General features: G+C 47.6%; 1 protein-coding gene across 1 annotated transcript; it reads left to right on the forward strand.

The window, feature by feature from the left end:
* Nucleotides 1-6,731: 6,731 nt before the first annotated feature.
* On the forward strand, nt 6,732-13,726 carry NCR2 (natural cytotoxicity triggering receptor 2). Its single transcript, XM_042937289.1, has 5 exons — nt 6,732-6,786; nt 6,933-7,274; nt 12,593-12,722; nt 12,830-12,942; nt 13,531-13,726. Exons 1-5 carry the CDS (start codon nt 6,732-6,734, stop codon nt 13,659-13,661), a joined length of 771 nt encoding a protein of 256 aa, XP_042793223.1. The 3' UTR covers nt 13,662-13,726.
* The last annotated feature ends 5,393 nt before the right edge of the window (nt 13,727-19,119 follow it).

The following is a 19,119-nucleotide window of genomic DNA, read 5'->3' on the forward strand; positions in this document are numbered from 1 at the left end:
CAACTCTCCTTGTGTTCTTATGAGTTTTCAGCTAACATCCTTGAGTTTTTCAGGGAGATAACTACACAACCAGCCAACAATGGTGACTTGGCCTCTTATTTTAAGTTTATATTTTCCATTTTATTTTCCTATGTAATTATAGTTGCTGGTACTTCAGAAACATGTTAAACAATACTTTTGACATTGAGCATTTTTATCTTGATTCTAACCTTTAACGTGACTCCTCACTAGTGTGATTTTAGCTGATTAATTCAATAACTCATTTATTTGTTAAGAAAACAATTTCCTATGCATACAATAGTAAAAAGATTTGTCTAGAATGGATGTTGAATTTTACCAAATGCCTTTCTCCCATTGATCAATATCTTCATATCATTTTCTCCTTTGATTTACTAAAAAAGAATCAAGCATTGATCTAACTTTGATAGCCAGACACACTTATATTCACATAATACAAGATATTTAGTCATGATATATTATTCTTTCCATATACTTGTGTTTTTAATTTGCCATATGTGTGTGTGTGTGTGTGTGTGTGTGTGTATAAATTTGGGCCTTTTTTCTTTTTTGGTCAAGTTTTTGTAAGAATTTAAACTTGTTTTTATCTTGTCATTATCTGCCAGGAAGCATTTCATCTTTTTGCTTCTTTGTAACAGCTCAGATGTGATGAGCACTGTCTGTCTCTTGAAAGTATCTTGGGACTTACCCCTAAATCAGCACGTAGACTGATTTGTAGGTGGATTTTTTAACACCCATACAAGTATCATCCATGGTGAATTGTCAGCTGATGATTTTAAATCTTGACCTAATTATAACTCATATTTTCATCTTAAAAAACTCATTTCTGGAAGGCAGAAGAAATGGTCCCAAAGATACATTTACTTCCTCATCGCCAAAATCTATGAGTATTGCCCTTATCTATGGCCAAAGGTGTGAGTAAATTAAGGGTCTTGAAAATGGCCTTTATCCTGGATTCTCTTGTGGGTCCTGAATGCGGTCACTTGCCTCCTTATAGGAGAAAGGCAGAGGGGGTTAGACAGAGTCTCACACAGAGAAATCAGTGTGATTACAGAGGCAGATATCAAAATGATGGGGCCACAGGCGCAGGAATGCAGACAGCCACCAGCAGCTGAAAGAAACAAGGAAGGATCTTCCCTAGAACTTATAGAGAGAGAGTGGCCCTAACAACACCTTGATGCTGGACTTGGGGTCTCCATTTCTGTTAAGTAACCCAGTTTGTGGTGATTTGTTACCGTGGCCCCAGGAAATGAAAGGTCATCCAATCAGGATTTTTACATTTTCAATTTTGCAATTAAAGAATTACATTCATTCATTCATTCATTCATTCAGTGTTTTCTAATGCATTTCATATTTGTGATTTCAACCAATTTGTCACTCTTAAGGGAACATAGAAGTATTTCCTTTTAAAAATCTTTTTCCAGCAGCCTATTTATTCATTTCATTTTAGTTCAAATTTTTTCTTTCTGGATGGACAGTCTTGTTTTTCACTATAAGTTTATGTTATCTATTTTATATGTATACATACTTAAGTATAAATATGTTCTTGTAAAATATTTAACATTATATGCATTTTAAATTTACACTAATTGCACTGATGTAACTTTCTGATTTATGTTACAACTAAATACATAACAAATCATAAATGTATAATCAAATTATTAGAAATAATAGATTATTATTTTAGCTAGACAGAAGATCTACATACAAAAATTAATTGCACATGTATTCACAAAAAATAAGCAATTATAAAATATGATTTTATAGTGACATTGTTTGTGGTCACCTTTATCACCAAGATGCCATAATTAGGGAAATTCCTCTTTCTCTGGATTTGTCTCACCACCATTTATTAGTCCTTTTATTTTTTTATTTTTTTTTTAATGTTTACTTATTTTTGAGAGAGAGAGCCTGTGAGTGGTGGAGGGACAGAGAGAGAGAGGGACAGATGATCTGAGGTGGGTTCTGCAGTGACAGCAGTGAGCCCGATGCAGGGCTCGAACTCACGAACTGAGAGACCATGGCCAGAGCCAAAGTCGAACACTCAATCAAGTGAGCCACCCAGGTGCCCCTAACCACCATCATTTGTTGGTCCTTTAAAAAAAATTAACAATCAACAGAAGTGCCTGGGTGGCTCAGTCCATTGAGCGTCCAACTTCAGCTCAGGTCACGATCTCACGGCTCATGAGTTCCAGCCTCACATCGGACTCTCTGCTGTCAGCACAGAGCCTGCTTCGGATCCTCTGTCCTTTCTCTCTGCACTTCCCTTGCTCGCTCTCTCAAAAATAAATAAACATTAAAAAAATTAACTGTTGGGGCACCTGGGTGGCTCCATCGGTTAAGCGTCTGACTTCAGTTCAGGTCATGATCTCTCAATCCGTGAGTTCGAGCCCCGCATCGGGCTCTGTGCTGACAGCTCAGAGCCTGGAGCCTGCTTCAGATACTGTGTCTCCCCTCTCTCTCTGCCTCTCCCCGGCTCGCACTCTGTCTCTCTCTCTCTCTCTCTCAAAAATAAATAAACATGAAAAAAAAATTTTAACAAAATAATAAAATAAGGTAACTAATAACTTCACAGAAAGTAAAAAGCTGTACCACAAAGGAAATGTAATTATTATAAACTACATGACTGGGCTCTGAAAAATATATGTACATGGTCAGAAAGTATAAAATCTAAAAATTAATTCTATCAGTAACTCTATTTGACTACTGGGAGAATAAAGGTGAGGGAAGGGACCGACAGGAGCATGATGGGAAAGAGAGGATCCCTCATTCTTCCACAGGGCACATTTCATGTATACTACCTACCCCTGTCTAATAGAGAAATATCAGTATCAGGGTAAATACGAAAAATACTTCAAAATGACTCCCTAAGGGAACACCTGGGTAGCTCAGTCAGTTGAGCATCTGACTTTGGCTCAGGTCATGATCTCGTGGCTTGTGAGTTCAAGCCTCACATCAGGCTCTCTGCTGTCAGCACGGAGCCCGCTTTGGATCCTCTGTCCCCCTCTTTGCCCCTCCCCCCCCACGTTCCCTCAAAAATAAATAAGACATTTAATTAATTAATTAATTACTTAAAAAACAAAGTTCTCTCTAGGAAGAAAAGGATTGGGGTGTAGACTGTTGGGGCATAAAACTGACGCATTGTTATTAATATGAGTTTATAAACCTACAATTTTTGGAGCTGCAAGTTTGGAAGATATGTATGTGCATTCTTTTGACGAATTTTCAAAACAAAATAATACCGCGACAGCCACTGTGCCCGGTTTCTGTGCCTAGATGTAGAACTGAGTCACGATGACTTCTTTTTCAAAATGGATTTTAATTAATCCGCCCACACTGTCTTTCAGAAAGGTGGCATCAGTATGTTTGCCCAGCAGAATAGGTGATTGTTTTTTCCCTAAAATTCCCCCAACCCTGGTTGTCATCATTTCTCTTAACTTTTGTCACTCTGAGGAGAAGAGTAGTTTGGCACTTGTCTTAACAATGTCCACTTTGAATAGATTTTCCTTAACGTGGTTCATTGTATTTCTTCTGTAGGGAAGTACTTGCTCATAACCTCACTCCTTTTTTCTATTGAAATATTCATTTTCTCTTATTATTTAAAAAACTTTTTTTATATGAACTCGAATAACCCTGTATCTGCCAATTAGGAAGGAAACCTTAACTCAGAGTTGTGATTTGCCTTTAAATGTTATTTGCCATATCTTTTTATAATGTCCAGGTATTAATTTGTATATAGGATGACCCAGCATTTTTCCCTATATCGTTTCTGGCATTGGGGCCATGATCAGCAAGTTCTACTCTAGGGGGGCCTGGCTGGCTCAGTCGGTTAAGCATCCGACTCTTGCTTTCGGCTCAGGTCGTGATCTCACGGTTTATGAGTTCAAGCCCTGCACCAGGCTCTATGCTGACAGCGTGGAGCCTGCTTGGGATTCTCTCTCTTCCTCTCTCTCTGCCCCTCCTTGCTTGCTCTCTCTGTCTGTCTCTCTCAAAAAATAAAATTAAAGGGGCGCCTGGGTGGCTTAGTCGGTTGCGTGTCTGACTTCAGCTCAGGTCACGATCTCACGGTCCGTGATTTCGAGCCCTGCGTCGGGCTCTGGGCTGATGGCTCAGAACCTGGAGCCTGCTTCCGATTCTGTGTCTCCCTCTCTCTCTGCCCCTCCCCCGTTCATGCTCTGTCTCTCTCTGTCTCAAAAATAAATAAACGTTAAAAAAAATTAAAAATAAATAAATAAATAAATAAATAAATAAATAAATAAAATTTAAAAAATATATTTAAAAGAAGAATGTTCTACTCTAAATGACATAACTTTTATTTTTATTTCCTTTTAGAAGTTTGCTGTACTGCTATTTGATGTCTATATATATATAGGCATCGAATTATATATTAAATATATGTATATAATTAAAAGTCAAGGAAACATGATATTGTGAATGTTGATTACTAATGATGGCAGACATTCATTAATACCATGTAACAGGCACTTCTATAAATGGAAGGGCTTAATCATTTATTCCCAGAATAATCATATCAGTGATCCATTGTTATCTATTCAAGAAAGGAAAAAACTGAGACTTTTAGAGCTTTAGAAGTTTCCTCAAAAACTTCCCCTGGGCACCACGGACCCATGTTGACTTGGCAGAGAACAGCTCAGAGCCAACCCCAAGCTGGAGGCACCTAGACATAGTGGTATGTGGGCAAAGAGTGATCTTGGGGGACTGCAAGGAGGAGGCATCCCTTCCCAGGGGTCAGCAGCGACCAGACAAAGGGGACACTGGTGTGGGAACCAGTGGCTGCACACCCTCACACAAGTTGACACACATCTATGCCCGCCGGGGCCAGAGCCTCCTTCCTCCCCCTCAGAAGGGTGCCCTCCACCCCCGCATTTTGTCTGTAATTAGGTCAAGAGAGGAAACACTGAGCCCGGCTGAATGCCAGGAAATGAACCGCCAGGAGCTTGCCTCTGCAAGGGTGTACGCTTTGGTTTCCTGCCCTGTCCCCGGGCCAGACTTCAACAGAAAGTCCCCGTCAGAAGTCAGGAAGCTGGTCTGGTTACATCTTTACATCATCACGTGACTTTGAGCAGGTCAGACTGACCCATCTGGGCCTCAGTTTCCCCACGTGGGGGGAAAACAAAGCACACCTCCCTGCCCACTGTGGAATTAGGAGAAAGCACACACGAACACCCTAAGTGCACTGATGGGTGCAAACGGGTAGTGGGCATCGTCTTGAGCAGTCCTTTCGGTGCCACAACCCCATCCTGCTTTTCCCTGGTCGTTTCTAGGAAAGAGTCAGGTGCCTCCCATGCCCGTCCTCTTTCTGCCCTTACATCCTTATCCTCAGTCTCTGCCCCCTCTCACTGCAGGAGCAGGGCTCTGCACCCAGGCAGAAAGGAGGGCAGGAGTGGGGGGCGGGGTGCAGGGGAGCAGGGGACTTGGAATTAACACCCTCAATACGTTCAAATTCCCTCTTCAGGCATGAGCTCTGAGTAGAGTTCCCTGGTGGTTGCATGTGGAGTTACATGTTAGCACAGGGCTGTGGGTCCTGATGTCTCTCTCTCTCTCTCTCTCTCTCTCTCTCTCTCTCTCTCTCCCTCTCTCTCTCGATCCCTTCTTTCTCCCAACATTTGTTTGTATGTTTTATATAAAACCTCTTTGTAAACTGCATCATTTTTTAAAGCTTATTTATTTATTTTGACAGAGAGAGAGAGCGAGAGTGCATGGAAGGGGCAAAAAGGAAGGGAGAGAGAACCCTCTCTCTCAGCACAGACCCTGAGGCAGGGGCTCAGACTCACGAACCGTGAGATCGTGACCTGAGCCGAAATCAAGAGTCCGACGCTTAACTGACTAAGCCACCCAGGCGCCCCGCGTCATTTTTTAAAAGTAGGTTCCCTAAAGATGCTGGAGCCCTGCATCTATCTACACATCAATGACACAAACAGCGCTCTAGTGCCCACAGGCAGGAGTCGAGGATTTATAGGAGACTGGTGGTCCAGGCTCCTGTGTTCCATCCCCCATTGACCCATCCCTCCACCCAGCCGGGCTCTCTTTGCCCCAGCTCCACTCTCCCTTCCTTTGCCAGGGACTCTCCCTATACTTTCTTACCCCTCCCCTCTCCCCTCCAGCACCCACAAAGCCTCCCAGGGAGGAAACATGTCAGTGACCCGCCAGGCAGGACCGGGCTTGAAGTTTCTGACGACCCCCAGGGTCAGTGGGGTTTAGTGGAGTCTTGCACAGATCTCCAAGTGCCCCTGAGCTGGTCACCCACCTTCAGCGTGGCTCGCCCTGAAGAGAGGGGCAAAGCCAGGGTCCTGCAAAGAAGAGGCAGTGCACAGAGGGAGGAGAGTGGACAGCCCGTGACCACAGCTTCCTCCTGGCTGTCCCAGCTCCTCCCCCAAGGTCAGGCCCTGAGGGGGAAGGGGCAGTGGGGCACAGAGGAGAGAAGCAGTCTCTATGGACACCCAGGAGCTGTGCGCCACGCAGGGCTGTTCCCTCCTGGTCCGGATTTACAACTGCCACCGTTGGTCTCCGCTTGCCTCTGCCGGCCAGGTCGGCGCTCCCCGGGTCTCCCACTCCCCAAGCTGCCCTTGGCCTTTCTCATTTTATCTATCTTGGAGGTGCTGGGAAAGCTGAGGAGAATCAGACCAGCTCCAGGTTCCCTCTCCCCAGCGTCCCCCATGTCCCCTGGCACCAGCACGAGAGGAAATGGCCACATGGTCCAGAGAGCCCCGCTCCCACCCCTGCTGCTCCTGTCACTGGTGATCCCAGGTGAGGAGGAAGGCGAGAGCCTGGGGAGGAGAGGCGAGGGTGGCACAGGGACTACAGGACCGCGGGCTCCAGAGCAAGTGCTCTGGGCCTGGGGCTGCTGGAGGAGCAGGTCCTGGTGTGGCCCTGACCTGCTGCCTCCTCTCCAGGCTCGTGGGCTGTACCAGAGGCACAGCCACTTCACCGAGTGGTGGGGCAGACGCTTTCTGTGAGATGCCAGTACCCCCCCAAGGGCTGGCCCTACGAGAGGAAGAGCTGGTGTAAGGAGCTATCGGTGTTCAAGTGCACCAGGTTAGTCACCAGCTCCGGTCCCCGCAGGCTGGCTCAAGCCTCTCGATTCTCAATCTGGGACAACCCTAGCACCGGCCTCTTCATTGTCACCATGACTGGGCTGAAGGAGGAAGATTCAGGACACTACTGGTGTAGAATTTACCATGCTTCCGGCAACTCTGTCTCTAAGTCCATAAGGTTCTATCTGACGGTGTCTCCAGGTAAGCCTCTTCCTAGGGGGTCCCCTGGCTCCCTTTGGGTGCCTTCTAGTTTCTTAGTCATGAAGCCAGGCTGCCCCCCCCATTCAGATCTCCTGGGAAGGTTGTTGGGAACAGGTGTCCCAGGGACTTGAATACATGTACACACACACACACACACACACACACACACACACACACACATACACACACACCCCTCACTCACTGTCTTGATGATTTACAAGCCTCATCAAAGGTGCCCAAACAGATCATGGGAGCATTCTGACCCTGAGCTCATATGACCTGGCCACAGGGCAGCCCGAGACTGCCTGGCATTCTTAGAGAAGGCACCTGTACCTGGCACAGAGTACGTGTTCAGTAAATGTGTGGCCCTGGCCACAAACCACCCCCCGCCCCACCATGTTGGTATCATGTTGGTCTGTCCATTCTTCCTGGCCCAGATCAGAGGTCAGCAAACTCTGGTCTGAAAGCTAAGGATGATTTTTAAATGGTCGGGGGGAAAAAGTCGAAGAAAAATAATATTTTGTGTCACACAAAAATTACAGGAAATTCAAATGTCAGTGTCCACAAATAAAGGGTTTTTTGGAATACAGCCATGCCCATATGTTTATATATGATTTAAGGCCATTTTCATGCTACAGGAGCAGCTGTTCCAACAGAGACCATATGGCCCACAAGCCTAAAGTGGTTACTCTCTGGCCCTTTACAAACAAGTTGGCCAACATGAGTCTGAATCAGAGCTTCTCAAAGCATCTGTGGTTGCAACGAACTGAATGTTCAACCCACAAAGTCATGGGTTGAAATCCTAACCTACAATGTGATGGTATTTGGAGGTGGGGCCTCTGGGAGGTGATGAGGTCATGAGGGTGGGGCCCCTAGGAGTGGAATTAGTGCCCTTACCAAAGAGATCTCCAGCAAGCTCTCTCCTCCTCTTTCTGCCATGTAAAATGATAGCCTGCAGAGGGAACTCTCCAGAACCCCACCACACTGGTACCCTGACCTCAGACTCCCAGCTTCCAGGGTAAGAAATAAATTTCTGTTGTTTCCAAACCACCCAGGCTGTGACACTTTGTTATGGCAGCCCAAGCAGACTAAGACAGTGGTGGAGGACCTTTTCAAAACATCTCCAATCCATCAATGACTATCTCCTGGTAAAACACAATAGAAATGAATTACTAGAAAAATTAAATGAGAGAAAAACACACACATACAAAGCACAAGCCCAAAATGCTGATTTGATTTTACAGACATAAAATTACTTTTCAACAAAGACAATCAGAACAAACATAAGGGGGAAAAAGTTCAGTTATAAAAACGGTTCCCATTGATTATTGAAAGTATGCATGTGGGTGATGGATGTTGTTGTTAACATTATAGCTGAAATCCAAGAAGGAATTCTAAATCAATTCCTACAAGCTCAATATTTTTATTTTTAATTTTTACAAAAGGAAGCGAGCGGTGCTATATTTTCAAAATGCATCCTTGATCCTTCGTCAGGGGCTAGTTCCAAATTTTTATTTTATAGAGTTCTGTTTACATTTGAAATACCTTTTGATGAAAAAATGGTCTCTGGTTCTATGAATTTCCTACCATGTATCTTCTTTGGACAGATAATAAAATGCAAAACATTCCATCAAACTATCCAGGTTTCTCTACAAGCACTTTTGCAGACAAGATCACCTATTTTGCTGATAATTGTTACTGAATTAAGAACATGTCATGAAAGTTTATAGAAACTATCCTTCTAAGCCTCTAACTTTTGTTTGGGCGCTTAGATCTCATTTGCCGTTGAAAAATATGTTGCGTCCTTCCCTGGCATGGAATAGCCTCAAAGCTGTGATATAACCAAGCCTGACCATGTGACTCCCATCTTTAAAAAGTTAGTACTGACCTGGTTTCTATCTTGCCAAGATAGTGGGAGTCCTTTTCGTAGCTCAAATGTTCTCAACAGAACTGTCACCCTCAGTAATGAATCATTGCAACCTGGCATACAATAACAACTCTGAGGGGTTTCCACATGATCACATAATAAAGAGAACGATTTCAAATTCAACGCGTTCATCTTTATGTAATTCACGATTTTTCCCACTTTGGTAGGCACGCGTGCAGCTCAGCTGATATTTTCTCAGAGCAAGAATTTGAAGGAGGCGGTGCACTGGCTTACACTCTGGTGCAAGGCTCCTTCATCTGAAGGACTGCTCCCGCGTGTTTTCCTGTCACATAGCAGCTATCAGAACATACTCGGATGCGAAACTGGAGCCACAAACCACTGGTCGATAATAAAATCCTTCATAGTTCTATTCAGCTCAGGGCTAGTTGTGTTTTTGACAATGAAACGAAATGATACAGAGGAATACCTTCCTATCATCATGTTCAAATTGCACATAGTCTAAAAAGAATAACTATGTTTGCGATGTGCTTTGCTCAAGTTGCCGTGAAAAACACCTTGCTAACTTTATTTGTCCCAGGAGTTGGTCTTCCTCCTCATTAGCCAATTCCTGAGTATGTTGAGCTAATGTGTCAATAAAGTGATATTTAATTTCCCTTCTTTGCCACAGACTAGCTCAACAAGGTAGAGCAGACACCTCTGTTACAGTCTTTCGATAATGTTTTGACACCTGTAGGTAGACATTTTGTCTTAGCAACACAAAGCATTACTTTACAAGAAGCCCACAGAACTCTAGAGTTACTAGGTGAAATACTGACTGCTTTGAAGAAAGTTGTAATTCAGGACTCTTTTAAAAACAAATAGCTCATTTTGAACTTGTGGTTTAATGTTTTGTAAATGTCACTTGCTTTCATGATGTACTTGTTCCTTAGCCTCTTCACTGAGCCTCAACAATGAACTCAATGGGTTTGAGTGCCTCACCATTCATTAGAACTACAAACCTCATGCTATTTATGAGTGCCATAGTTTCCTGTTGCTGTCATCACAAATTTCCACAAATGTAGTGGCTTAAAACCACACGAATTTATGACTTCACAGTTCTATAGATCAAGAGTCCGGCATGGGTCTCACTGGGCTAAAATCAAGGTATCAGCAGCAGGCTGTATTCCTTTCTGGAGGCTCTTAGAATCTACTCTCACGCATTCAGGTCTTGGACAGAATTCAGTTCCTTGTAGCTAATAAGACCAGAGTCCCGTTTTCTCACAGGCTACATAACTGAGAGCTTTCCCAGCTTCTAGCCGCTTCCACACATTCCTTGGCTTGTGGCCCCCTTCCTCTGTCTTCAAAGCCAGAAGCCGTTTTCAAGCTGCACTGCTCTCTGACTACAGCTGGGAAACATTCTCTGCTCTTAAATACTAATCATTAGCTTAGGTTCGCCCAGAATATCTCTCCACCTCAAGTCCTTAACCTTAATCACATCTGCAAATCCCCTCTGGCCCTGTGGGGTGACATTCACGGGCTCCTGAGATTAGGAAGTGGACAGTGTTCTGCTTTACCATAGTGAAGGATTGCATGTTCAGACATAACCAATGCAAACCCTTTGGAATGATCTCAGAAGGAAAAGTATCTTTGGAATTAATTCCGCTATCACCGTTTGGTTTATTATTACTGCTACATCCCGAAAAGATGGGGCTTTTCTTGACACAATGCTCAGTGACTTTGTTTTGCTCTCTGTTAATTTAGTACTCGAATTAACTAATCACTACTCTACATTAGCTAATCATGTTAAACTCTAATTTAAAAAAAAAAATGGATAGGGGCACCTGGGTGGCTCAGTCGGTTGAGCTTCTGACTTCAGCTCAGGTCATGATCTCGTGGGTCGTGGGTTTGAGCCCCCCATCGGGCTCGCCAGCCCACCAGAATGGATCCCACTTTGGATCCTCTGCCTCTCTCTCTCTCTGCCCCTCCCCTGATTGTGCTCTCCCCAAAATAAGTAAATATTTTTAAAAATAAATTCATAACGGATAGATTGAAAATGTCAATGATTATAAAAATTTATAAAAATAACTTTTTCAGGTCTTGATACACTTTTGGGTTATAGTCGAGCAACGAACCTTCAGGTATCATGGTCCTGCTCTGCTGCTGTCATGCAGCCTGCCCCATGCGTGATTCTCCGTGACAGTTTGCCAGTACCTAAACTGATTGACATCCTGTTCCACCAGACCGGTTTACTAATCACATGCTTGGACCTTGAGGCAATGTCAGATTGATAAATTCCAAGATCCTTACTCCCGATTTCTATATTTACCTTGTGCAGGCAGGTTATAAATAATTTGTGGACCAGCATCCACCCACAGATCACATGCTGTAGCTCAGGACTAGAATTTTCCCTGAGTGTCATGAGAACCTCTTCTAGGTTGGGCACACGGGTTGCTCCCAGTAGTCACTCTGGGCAGCCTCAGAGAGAGTGCCCTTGTGGGACAGGGTCATGGCCACATGTCCATTGACCTGGGACTCTCTCCAGGGAAGCCCCTGGGCCATGGGATGTCCCAACATCAGGTACCCTCTCCCCCATGCCTCTCCCAGCCCTTCCCTCAGCTGTTCCCTTCATGGATCCTGGGTGGATGGGTATATAGACCTAGCTGAGGACACCGAGAGTCCCCACTTCCTGTCACAGCATTGGGGCTGACAGCACTCGTTTCCCTTCTGGGCCTCACCCACCCCCAGTAGTCATTATTCTCTCTTCATCCTTAATAGCCCCCATCACCTTTCCAGAGATGGCCTCCCACCAGCCTCCATCAAGAGCTCTGACCACTGGTAGGTCTGGGGTCTTACTGGAAAAGCAGGGCAGTGGAGGTAGGGGACAGGGAGCTTGCAAAAGTTTCAGAATCAAGAGGAGACCCCATAAAATGTACTTACCCAGGTCATTGAGGCAGTGGGGTCTGCAGAGGGACCCAGAGTTCTGCGGCAGAACCAGGAAGGACAGGGGTGGGAAAGCGGTCTGAAAGTTCCCCGGGAGGGGCCCCTTCCCCCTAATAGCACCAGAAGTACGAGAATGGGAAGGGATGTCAGAGATGAGAGCCACTTAAAGACAGTGACTGTTTCCCCACTTGGGGAGGCTCGGAGCTAGACAGTGCCCTTCCAAACGTGTAGACATGCTTGGAGAGAAGCCCCGGCCTCCTGACTCCCATTCCAGTGCTCTTCCTGGAGCCAAGAACACCTCCACAGGCACTGAATAGAGCCTAAACCACAGATCTGTCTAGTCTTAAGCCATGGGACTTCATAGCCCAGTCCCGACCCCAGAATTGGTTTTTTCCCAGGCTCTGAGCTTCTGTTCCCAGTTCAGCCCAGGTCCCCATTCCAGCTTTCCTGCCAGCTAGAACAGATGTGCTGTCCCTCCAGCTAACTCAGATTCCTTTTCTTTCCCTGACAGCTTCTGCCTCCACGCAGGCCACCCGGGCTTCCCATGACCTGATGTCATCACAGACCCAGAGCTGTGTGTCCTCCACTGGAAGAGCCAGAGAGGCCCCCAGGGCTTCCTCTGCCGTCACTGCCCCTTCACAGTGAGTTCAAGGGTGGGACCCTCACGCACACGGCCCTGGCTCAGGGGCCCACAGCAGAGAGCTGCCACCCCAACCAGCTCCCCTCCCCTCTGTTTTCTGTTCTCCAGGCAACAAAACTGCACCCTCCACTGTCACCCTGCAACCCCCAGCACTCTGGTCTCCGTGCTCTGTGGACTCCTTCTGGCCAAGAGCGTGGTGTTGTCAGCCCTGCTTGTCTGGTGAGTGGGTTTGGGTTGGGCTTGGGAGAGAATGAAGCAGGGAGGGGCTTCCGTCCCTGGACAGATGGTCAGACAGGGAATCAGCCAGTGAACACAGAGGCAAGAAAAATGATCCCCAGCAGGGCTGTCCAAATTAGACCCTCACTAACTGCCTGCTCACCACAAGATCACCTTTGTCTTTCCAAAACTCAGATGCTTTGTCCACATATTTCCGCCTGTTTTCTCCTCCCCTCTTCTCCTCCTCCTTTCCTTCCCCTACCCTTCTCCCCCTCTGATTCAGTATCACTGACCTGTCCAACCAGGAAATCCCTCCCACTGCCTGCCCTTCCAGGAATGCCTGCCCAAACCCAGGGCACAGCCCCTTCCCAAGCGGTGACAGAGGGAGGGTATGCACAGGAGAGAGGGTCACATCCAAGGAGAAGGGGATGCACAAGGCAAAGGTAGGTTGGGCTGAGGGAAAGGTGTGGGGACAGGGACCCATCAGGCAGAGCGCAGGCTTGCTGAAGGGGGGACAGCCTGTGGGGAGAGGGCAACAGACTCAAAGAGTGGGTTTGAGTCACTTCCTGTATTTCTTCACCCCTCCCATGTTAGGGCCTTAAGGAGTCGACATGCGCAACACAGAGGGAGGTCTCTGATGCACCCAGCTCGGTCCAGACTCCAAGCCTCAGGGCCCAAGAAGGATGGCCAGTATCCCCCAGGCTCCCCAGGGGCACCTCCCTGACCTCTGAACCCTTCGCTCCTTGCAAAGAAAAGGCGGAAGTCCCCCAGAACTTGATCCAACACCCTTGGCTACACCCCTCACTCCAGTGTTGAGGATTTCTCAGCCTGGCCTCCTCCCAAGGTCCAGGCCCACAGCTTGCTCACACACAGCTGGCATCTGGTCCAGCACCATCCAGGGATGGGAGCCGAAGACAGTGCAGTGGCTGTCCACCAAACTGGAGCCACCACAGCGGGCCACTCTGACTCTTCCCCCCACGATCTTCTCCCCTAGCCCTCCCCCTCATCCTCCTGCTCCCTTCCTCCTCCTCCTCCTCCTCCTCCTCCTCCTCCTCCTCCTCTTGTCCTTCCCCCTCTTCCTCCTCCCCTCCTCCTCTCCTTCCCCCTCCTCTCCCTCCTCCTCCTCCTCCTCCTCTTCCCCTCCTGTCTGTGGCCCCACAGCTCAGCCAGGATCCCAGGTCACCCCCAGCATTTCTCTCTCCATCCCTGTTTGCTCAGCCACACTCTGCCAAGACCTCTGTTCTGCTTCTCTCTGTGGCTTCTGCCTCTTCCTCCTCTTCCTCCCCCTTTGCAAATCCCCAGCACCTGGCACCTGTACCCAGGCCACTCTTTCAGTCACCTAACTGGTGTCCTGCCTTTGGTCTCCACCTCCTAGATTGTTCCCCCTTATCCGTCCTTTCTCAACAACACTTCTGTGCATTTTTACTGCACAGGAGGTGGGGGCCTCTGCTCTGCCAAGTTCAGCCACCCCGGTCACCATCACCACGTCACTATGTTCCACACTTACTGCCCTTGCAGCCACCAAGATGGCCACAGGCTCTGGAGAGGAGTCACCCCACCTTGTCCTGCACAAGCTGAGTGGGAGGCTCCACAGTGGAGACCACCCTGGTCTGACCCGAGGCACTGCCCCTTGTAGACTGCTGTGTCTCTGACACTTACTATCTCGGTGTCGGACTTCCCAGACGGAGCCTTTAAATTTATCTTTTCTCTCCTGTCCTTCCTCTGTTTTTCTTTATTCCTACTTTCTGGGAAAGTTTCTCAAGGTTGCATTCCGGTCCTTCTATTCAAAGGTTTACCGTTTGTGCTCTCACACCTTAAAATGTCTAAAGGGTCTATTTGTTCTCCGAATGTTCCTTTACGACATGCGTGTTTGCTTTGGCGACGCCATTTTTTCTCGGGCAGTGTTAAAGTTTTAACGTTTTGAGGGTTGTGGTGGTTTATTTTTTTAAGCCTTGTCTGTTTTCTGTTTCCCCCAAATACCTTTTTCTATCTTTCGTTTTCTCCTTTCGTTGACCGCTGTCTTTCCTCAGAACTTTCTGGAAGCCTCTGCTGCTTCTTGGCAGAGCACCGGTATTTAAAAGCTTGGAGGCCCTGTGCGTGTTACAGAGATTTGTGGACTCTACGTTGATTTGGCAAGGGTGTTGTTACGGGCTGTTATGTGCCCCCCTCCATTTATATGTTCAAATCCCAACTCCCAAGGTGATGAGGGAGGAGCCCTCACAAATGGGATTCTGCCCTTACAAAGCTCCTTGCAAAGCTCCCTGGCTCCTTCTACTCTGTGACGACGTGGTGAGGGGACAGCCCTATAGGAACCAGGAAGGTCTCACCAGACACACAATCTGCCAGCAACTTGGCCTCAGACTTTCCAGCCTCCAGAACTGTGGGAAATAAGAGCTGCTGACGCCCCTCGGTCCATGGCATTTTTGTCTCAGCCACTAAGCAGACTAAGACAAGCACCGCTTCGTTTTTTTCTGACAGCTCAGTGTCTCCAAAAAGGTGCTTTGAACCGTCCTCCTGGGGATATAAGCCTGGTTCTAGGCACCAGCTGTGGCAAAGCAACTTCCATTTTCACTCACTCGGGCCCCAGGTGGAACACAGTGTCCTTCTCCAAGGTGCCTGGTGCCCTGGGAGGGCATCTCTGTGACAGACCCTCGTCAGAGACTAACCTGTGGGTTCTCTGTCGGGTGAGAGAGAGAGAGCAAGGAGGGAGAAAGGATGTGGGCAGCTGACCCACTCTGTCTCACAGGGGGGCAGAGAAGCTAGGAGCCAGACTGCATCTCAACCCTAGTCCCCAGCTTGTAGTCTGCGTCTTGAGGTCCCCCCGCCTCCGATTCCTAAGGCTTCCTGGGTTTGTAAGGTAAAAAAGACTTGCTTCTTATGTCTCCCTCCCCCACGTTTCTCTGGTCCATTAAAGTCGTCCAAATGTTACCCAGCTTTAAGACTTCCATGGAGCTCTCCCTTCATCCTTGAGGATGGATTTATGCAATTCTTGCCCATTTATCACCACTTCCCTCACACAGCTTGCCCATCTCTTCAGCAGGAGCAGAGGGGCCTCAAATTTTCCATCCAATCACCCCTTCCAGCTCCCACCACCCTGGGCAGGAAAGAGCGAGATCCCAGATCTCCACTTGCTCCTGTAAAGACTCCTGGCCTCTTCTCCACCCTCCATCACAGCCAGTGCTGGGACCCCCCAGACCTGCGGCTTCATTCCTTCCTTCCCTGCTCACCCTAGTCCCAAAAGCCGGGGGCTCCCTGGTCCGCCCTCATCACCCAGGATGGCATCTCAGTAAGACCTTATGAATTCATCAGATGAGCCCCATTTCCCACTCTTCCCCAAATTCGTACATCTTTTTGCTCTGCCCTCTGAAACATGAGCCCTTGTGAGCTCAACCTCTCTGAACATCACCTTCCTACTTTCATGGAAATCTGCGTCTGCTAGGAGAACACTGCTCTGTCTGTCATTCTGGCCCACGGTGGCATTTCACTCTCCTTCACCACTAGGCCGGGGCGGGGGAAGGGGGGGTCCTTTTCACTCCTCACTGCCGCTTCCTACCTTTTTATCCTCCCTAAAGCAGCCCCACAATCTGATTTCCTGCCACCGGACTGTACCGTAGACTACGTCCATCAGTGTGGCATCTCTATATAATCGGGAGCCCCCTGCTTCTCACCGGTCTTAACCCCTGGCTCACTGTAACTTCCCATGGCTACTGTCACAATGCTTGGTGAGCTGAGGCCCATTTGGACTCATAGATGATCCTTCCAAATCCCTGGCCACCTGGTTCCTGATCTCCTCTCCTGCAATGATCTCATCCCCTTCTCTGCCTCAGCCTCCCATTCAGATGGTCAGCAGGAATAGCAGCACCCCTCCTTGGTTTCAATTCTGAGCACCCACCTGCCAGCCCCCACCTGTCTCTCTAGCTCAAGCCAACCTGATCATGGTGTCTGTTCAACACCACTGGGATCCCTGACCCTCTAGTCCTGCCAGCTCATCCCTCTCCCTTACCTCACTCGTGCCTTCCTTTCCCTTGGATTCCATGGCCTATACTCACAATCACTCTTTGGCACAGAGTCTCAGTTCCTCTTCCCCCTCTGCTGTCATTGAACTCCCCTGGCACACCTCCAGCCCTGGTTGTATCCAGCTTTCCATTTCTCCATCCTGCAGCTTGTCCTAAGGCTGAATGTGGCCGGAGAAAAGCAACTTATCGTGCTGAAGTGTCTCCCTGTAACCACATGGTCTCCACCCTAGGCCTCTATTCCATGCCGTCCTCTGGTCCCTCAAACTCCAGTGCCCACTCTTCACCCTCTGCTGGTGTCCTTGCACCCAAACTCACTAAAAACAATGAGGCCTATTCGGTCCCGCTGCACCTGTCAATCATCCCCCTTCTTTACCCCAGGCTCACTCTCTTCTCCCTGTTCCCAATGCAGGCCAACCTCTCCACATAAGACCCATCCCATCTTCTCTTGCCTACACAAGAAAATCACTCCAGAAGTTCTTTGCCCTCTCACATGTCACAACAGTCAGAATATAAACGGGCTTAAGGGCGCCTGGGTGGCTCAGTCTGTTAAGCGTCCGACTTTAGCTCAGGTCATGACCTATTGGTCTGTGGGTTCAAGCCCCACATGGGGCTCTGTGCTGACAGCTCAGAGCCTGGAGCCTGCTTCTGATTGTGGGCCTCTCTCTCTCTCTCTCTCTGCCCCGCCCCTGTGTGCATTCTCTCTCTCTCTCTCTCTCTCTCTCAAAAATAAACATTAAAATTTTTTTAATAAATAAAAATAAATGGGCTATGACATATTTAAAAACCCTCTCTTGACCCCATAGCATCTCTACCTACTCCTCCACATTCTATTGCTCTTTACAACCCAACCATAAAAGGAGTGGAAACACTCTCAGCCCCCAATATATCTCCTCTTGTTGTCTCTTGAACCCCTTCCAATCGGGCCCTTGTGCCACTCCCTGCAACATCTTGCCACAGTGTCCAGTGACTTCCACATTGCTAACTCCAGAGGCCAGTCCTCAAAACTCATCATATTGGAAAGATGAACTGTGCTGGATGTGACCCACCACACCCCCTTCTTGAAATGCTTTGTTCCCTTGGTTTCCAACAACCAGCAACAAAATCATGTTTGCCTCCCAACTCATTTGATGCTGTGTAATCAGTTACCCAAAAACTCGGTAGAATAAGACTACAAATGACATGTTTATGATCTCAAAGACAGCTCTGGGGGGAGTCAGAAATCTGGGAACATCTTAACTGGGTGCTCCTGATTCAGAATCTCACATGCAGTTGCAGTCAGGACATCGGCGAGAACTGGAGTCATAGGAACACTTGACATCTTGGACCACTTCCAAGATGGCTCACCCAATGGGGATGGCTCACCCACACGGTTGTCAAGATGAGGCCTCAGTTTCCCACCATGTGAGCCTTACTTCATGATGTGGGAGATCACAGAGTGACCGATCCAAGAAAGACTGAGGGGAAAGTCATGGTGCCTTTCATAACCTAGTCCCTGAAGTCATACATCGTTACTTCTGCCATTCTATTCGTTAGAAGCTGGTCACTGGGGCCAGCCCACACTCAAAGGGAGAGAGATTGGACTCCATCTCTTGAAGGAAGGGATACAGAACCACACCGTATATACTCTGGCCACAAATTATTGACATTTCTCCCACATTCAAAATACACTCATGGGTGAAAGGAGTTGAAAGGTAAAAATGAAAAAGATACACACATCCCCTCCCACAAAGGCCTCCGCAAATCTCACCCAATTGTGGCATCAGCGTTAGGTCCAGAAGACTGTCGTATAAATCAGGACCAGGTATGGCAAAGGAACCTCAAGGACAGTCCCTGGCATACAGCTCCTCAGTTTTCAGTATGAGGACCCGTGGGCTGAAGAGACAAGTTATCTGCCAGATGCAAACCCAACATACAATGGTGATATGGGCCTAGGATAGCACCAAGAGACATCCCTGGTCAAAAGAGGGGGAGACTGGAGGCAAATGGAGCACTGATCCACAGAAAAACTGGAGCTCGGCCAGGCAGATGTTGGAAATTCCATGATCTGGACTCTGGCCTACATGTACCTGGGAATAATTGATCATGGGTCTTGGCTCCACCCCCTGGGGTCTTGCTTCTGCCCTCTGAAGCATCCTTCACCTTCCAGGAAGGCAGCCTATATGTACA

This window comes from Panthera leo, chromosome B2, assembly GCF_018350215.1.
Source record: "Panthera leo isolate Ple1 chromosome B2, P.leo_Ple1_pat1.1, whole genome shotgun sequence".
NCBI classification, from domain to species: Eukaryota; Metazoa; Chordata; class Mammalia; order Carnivora; family Felidae; genus Panthera; species Panthera leo.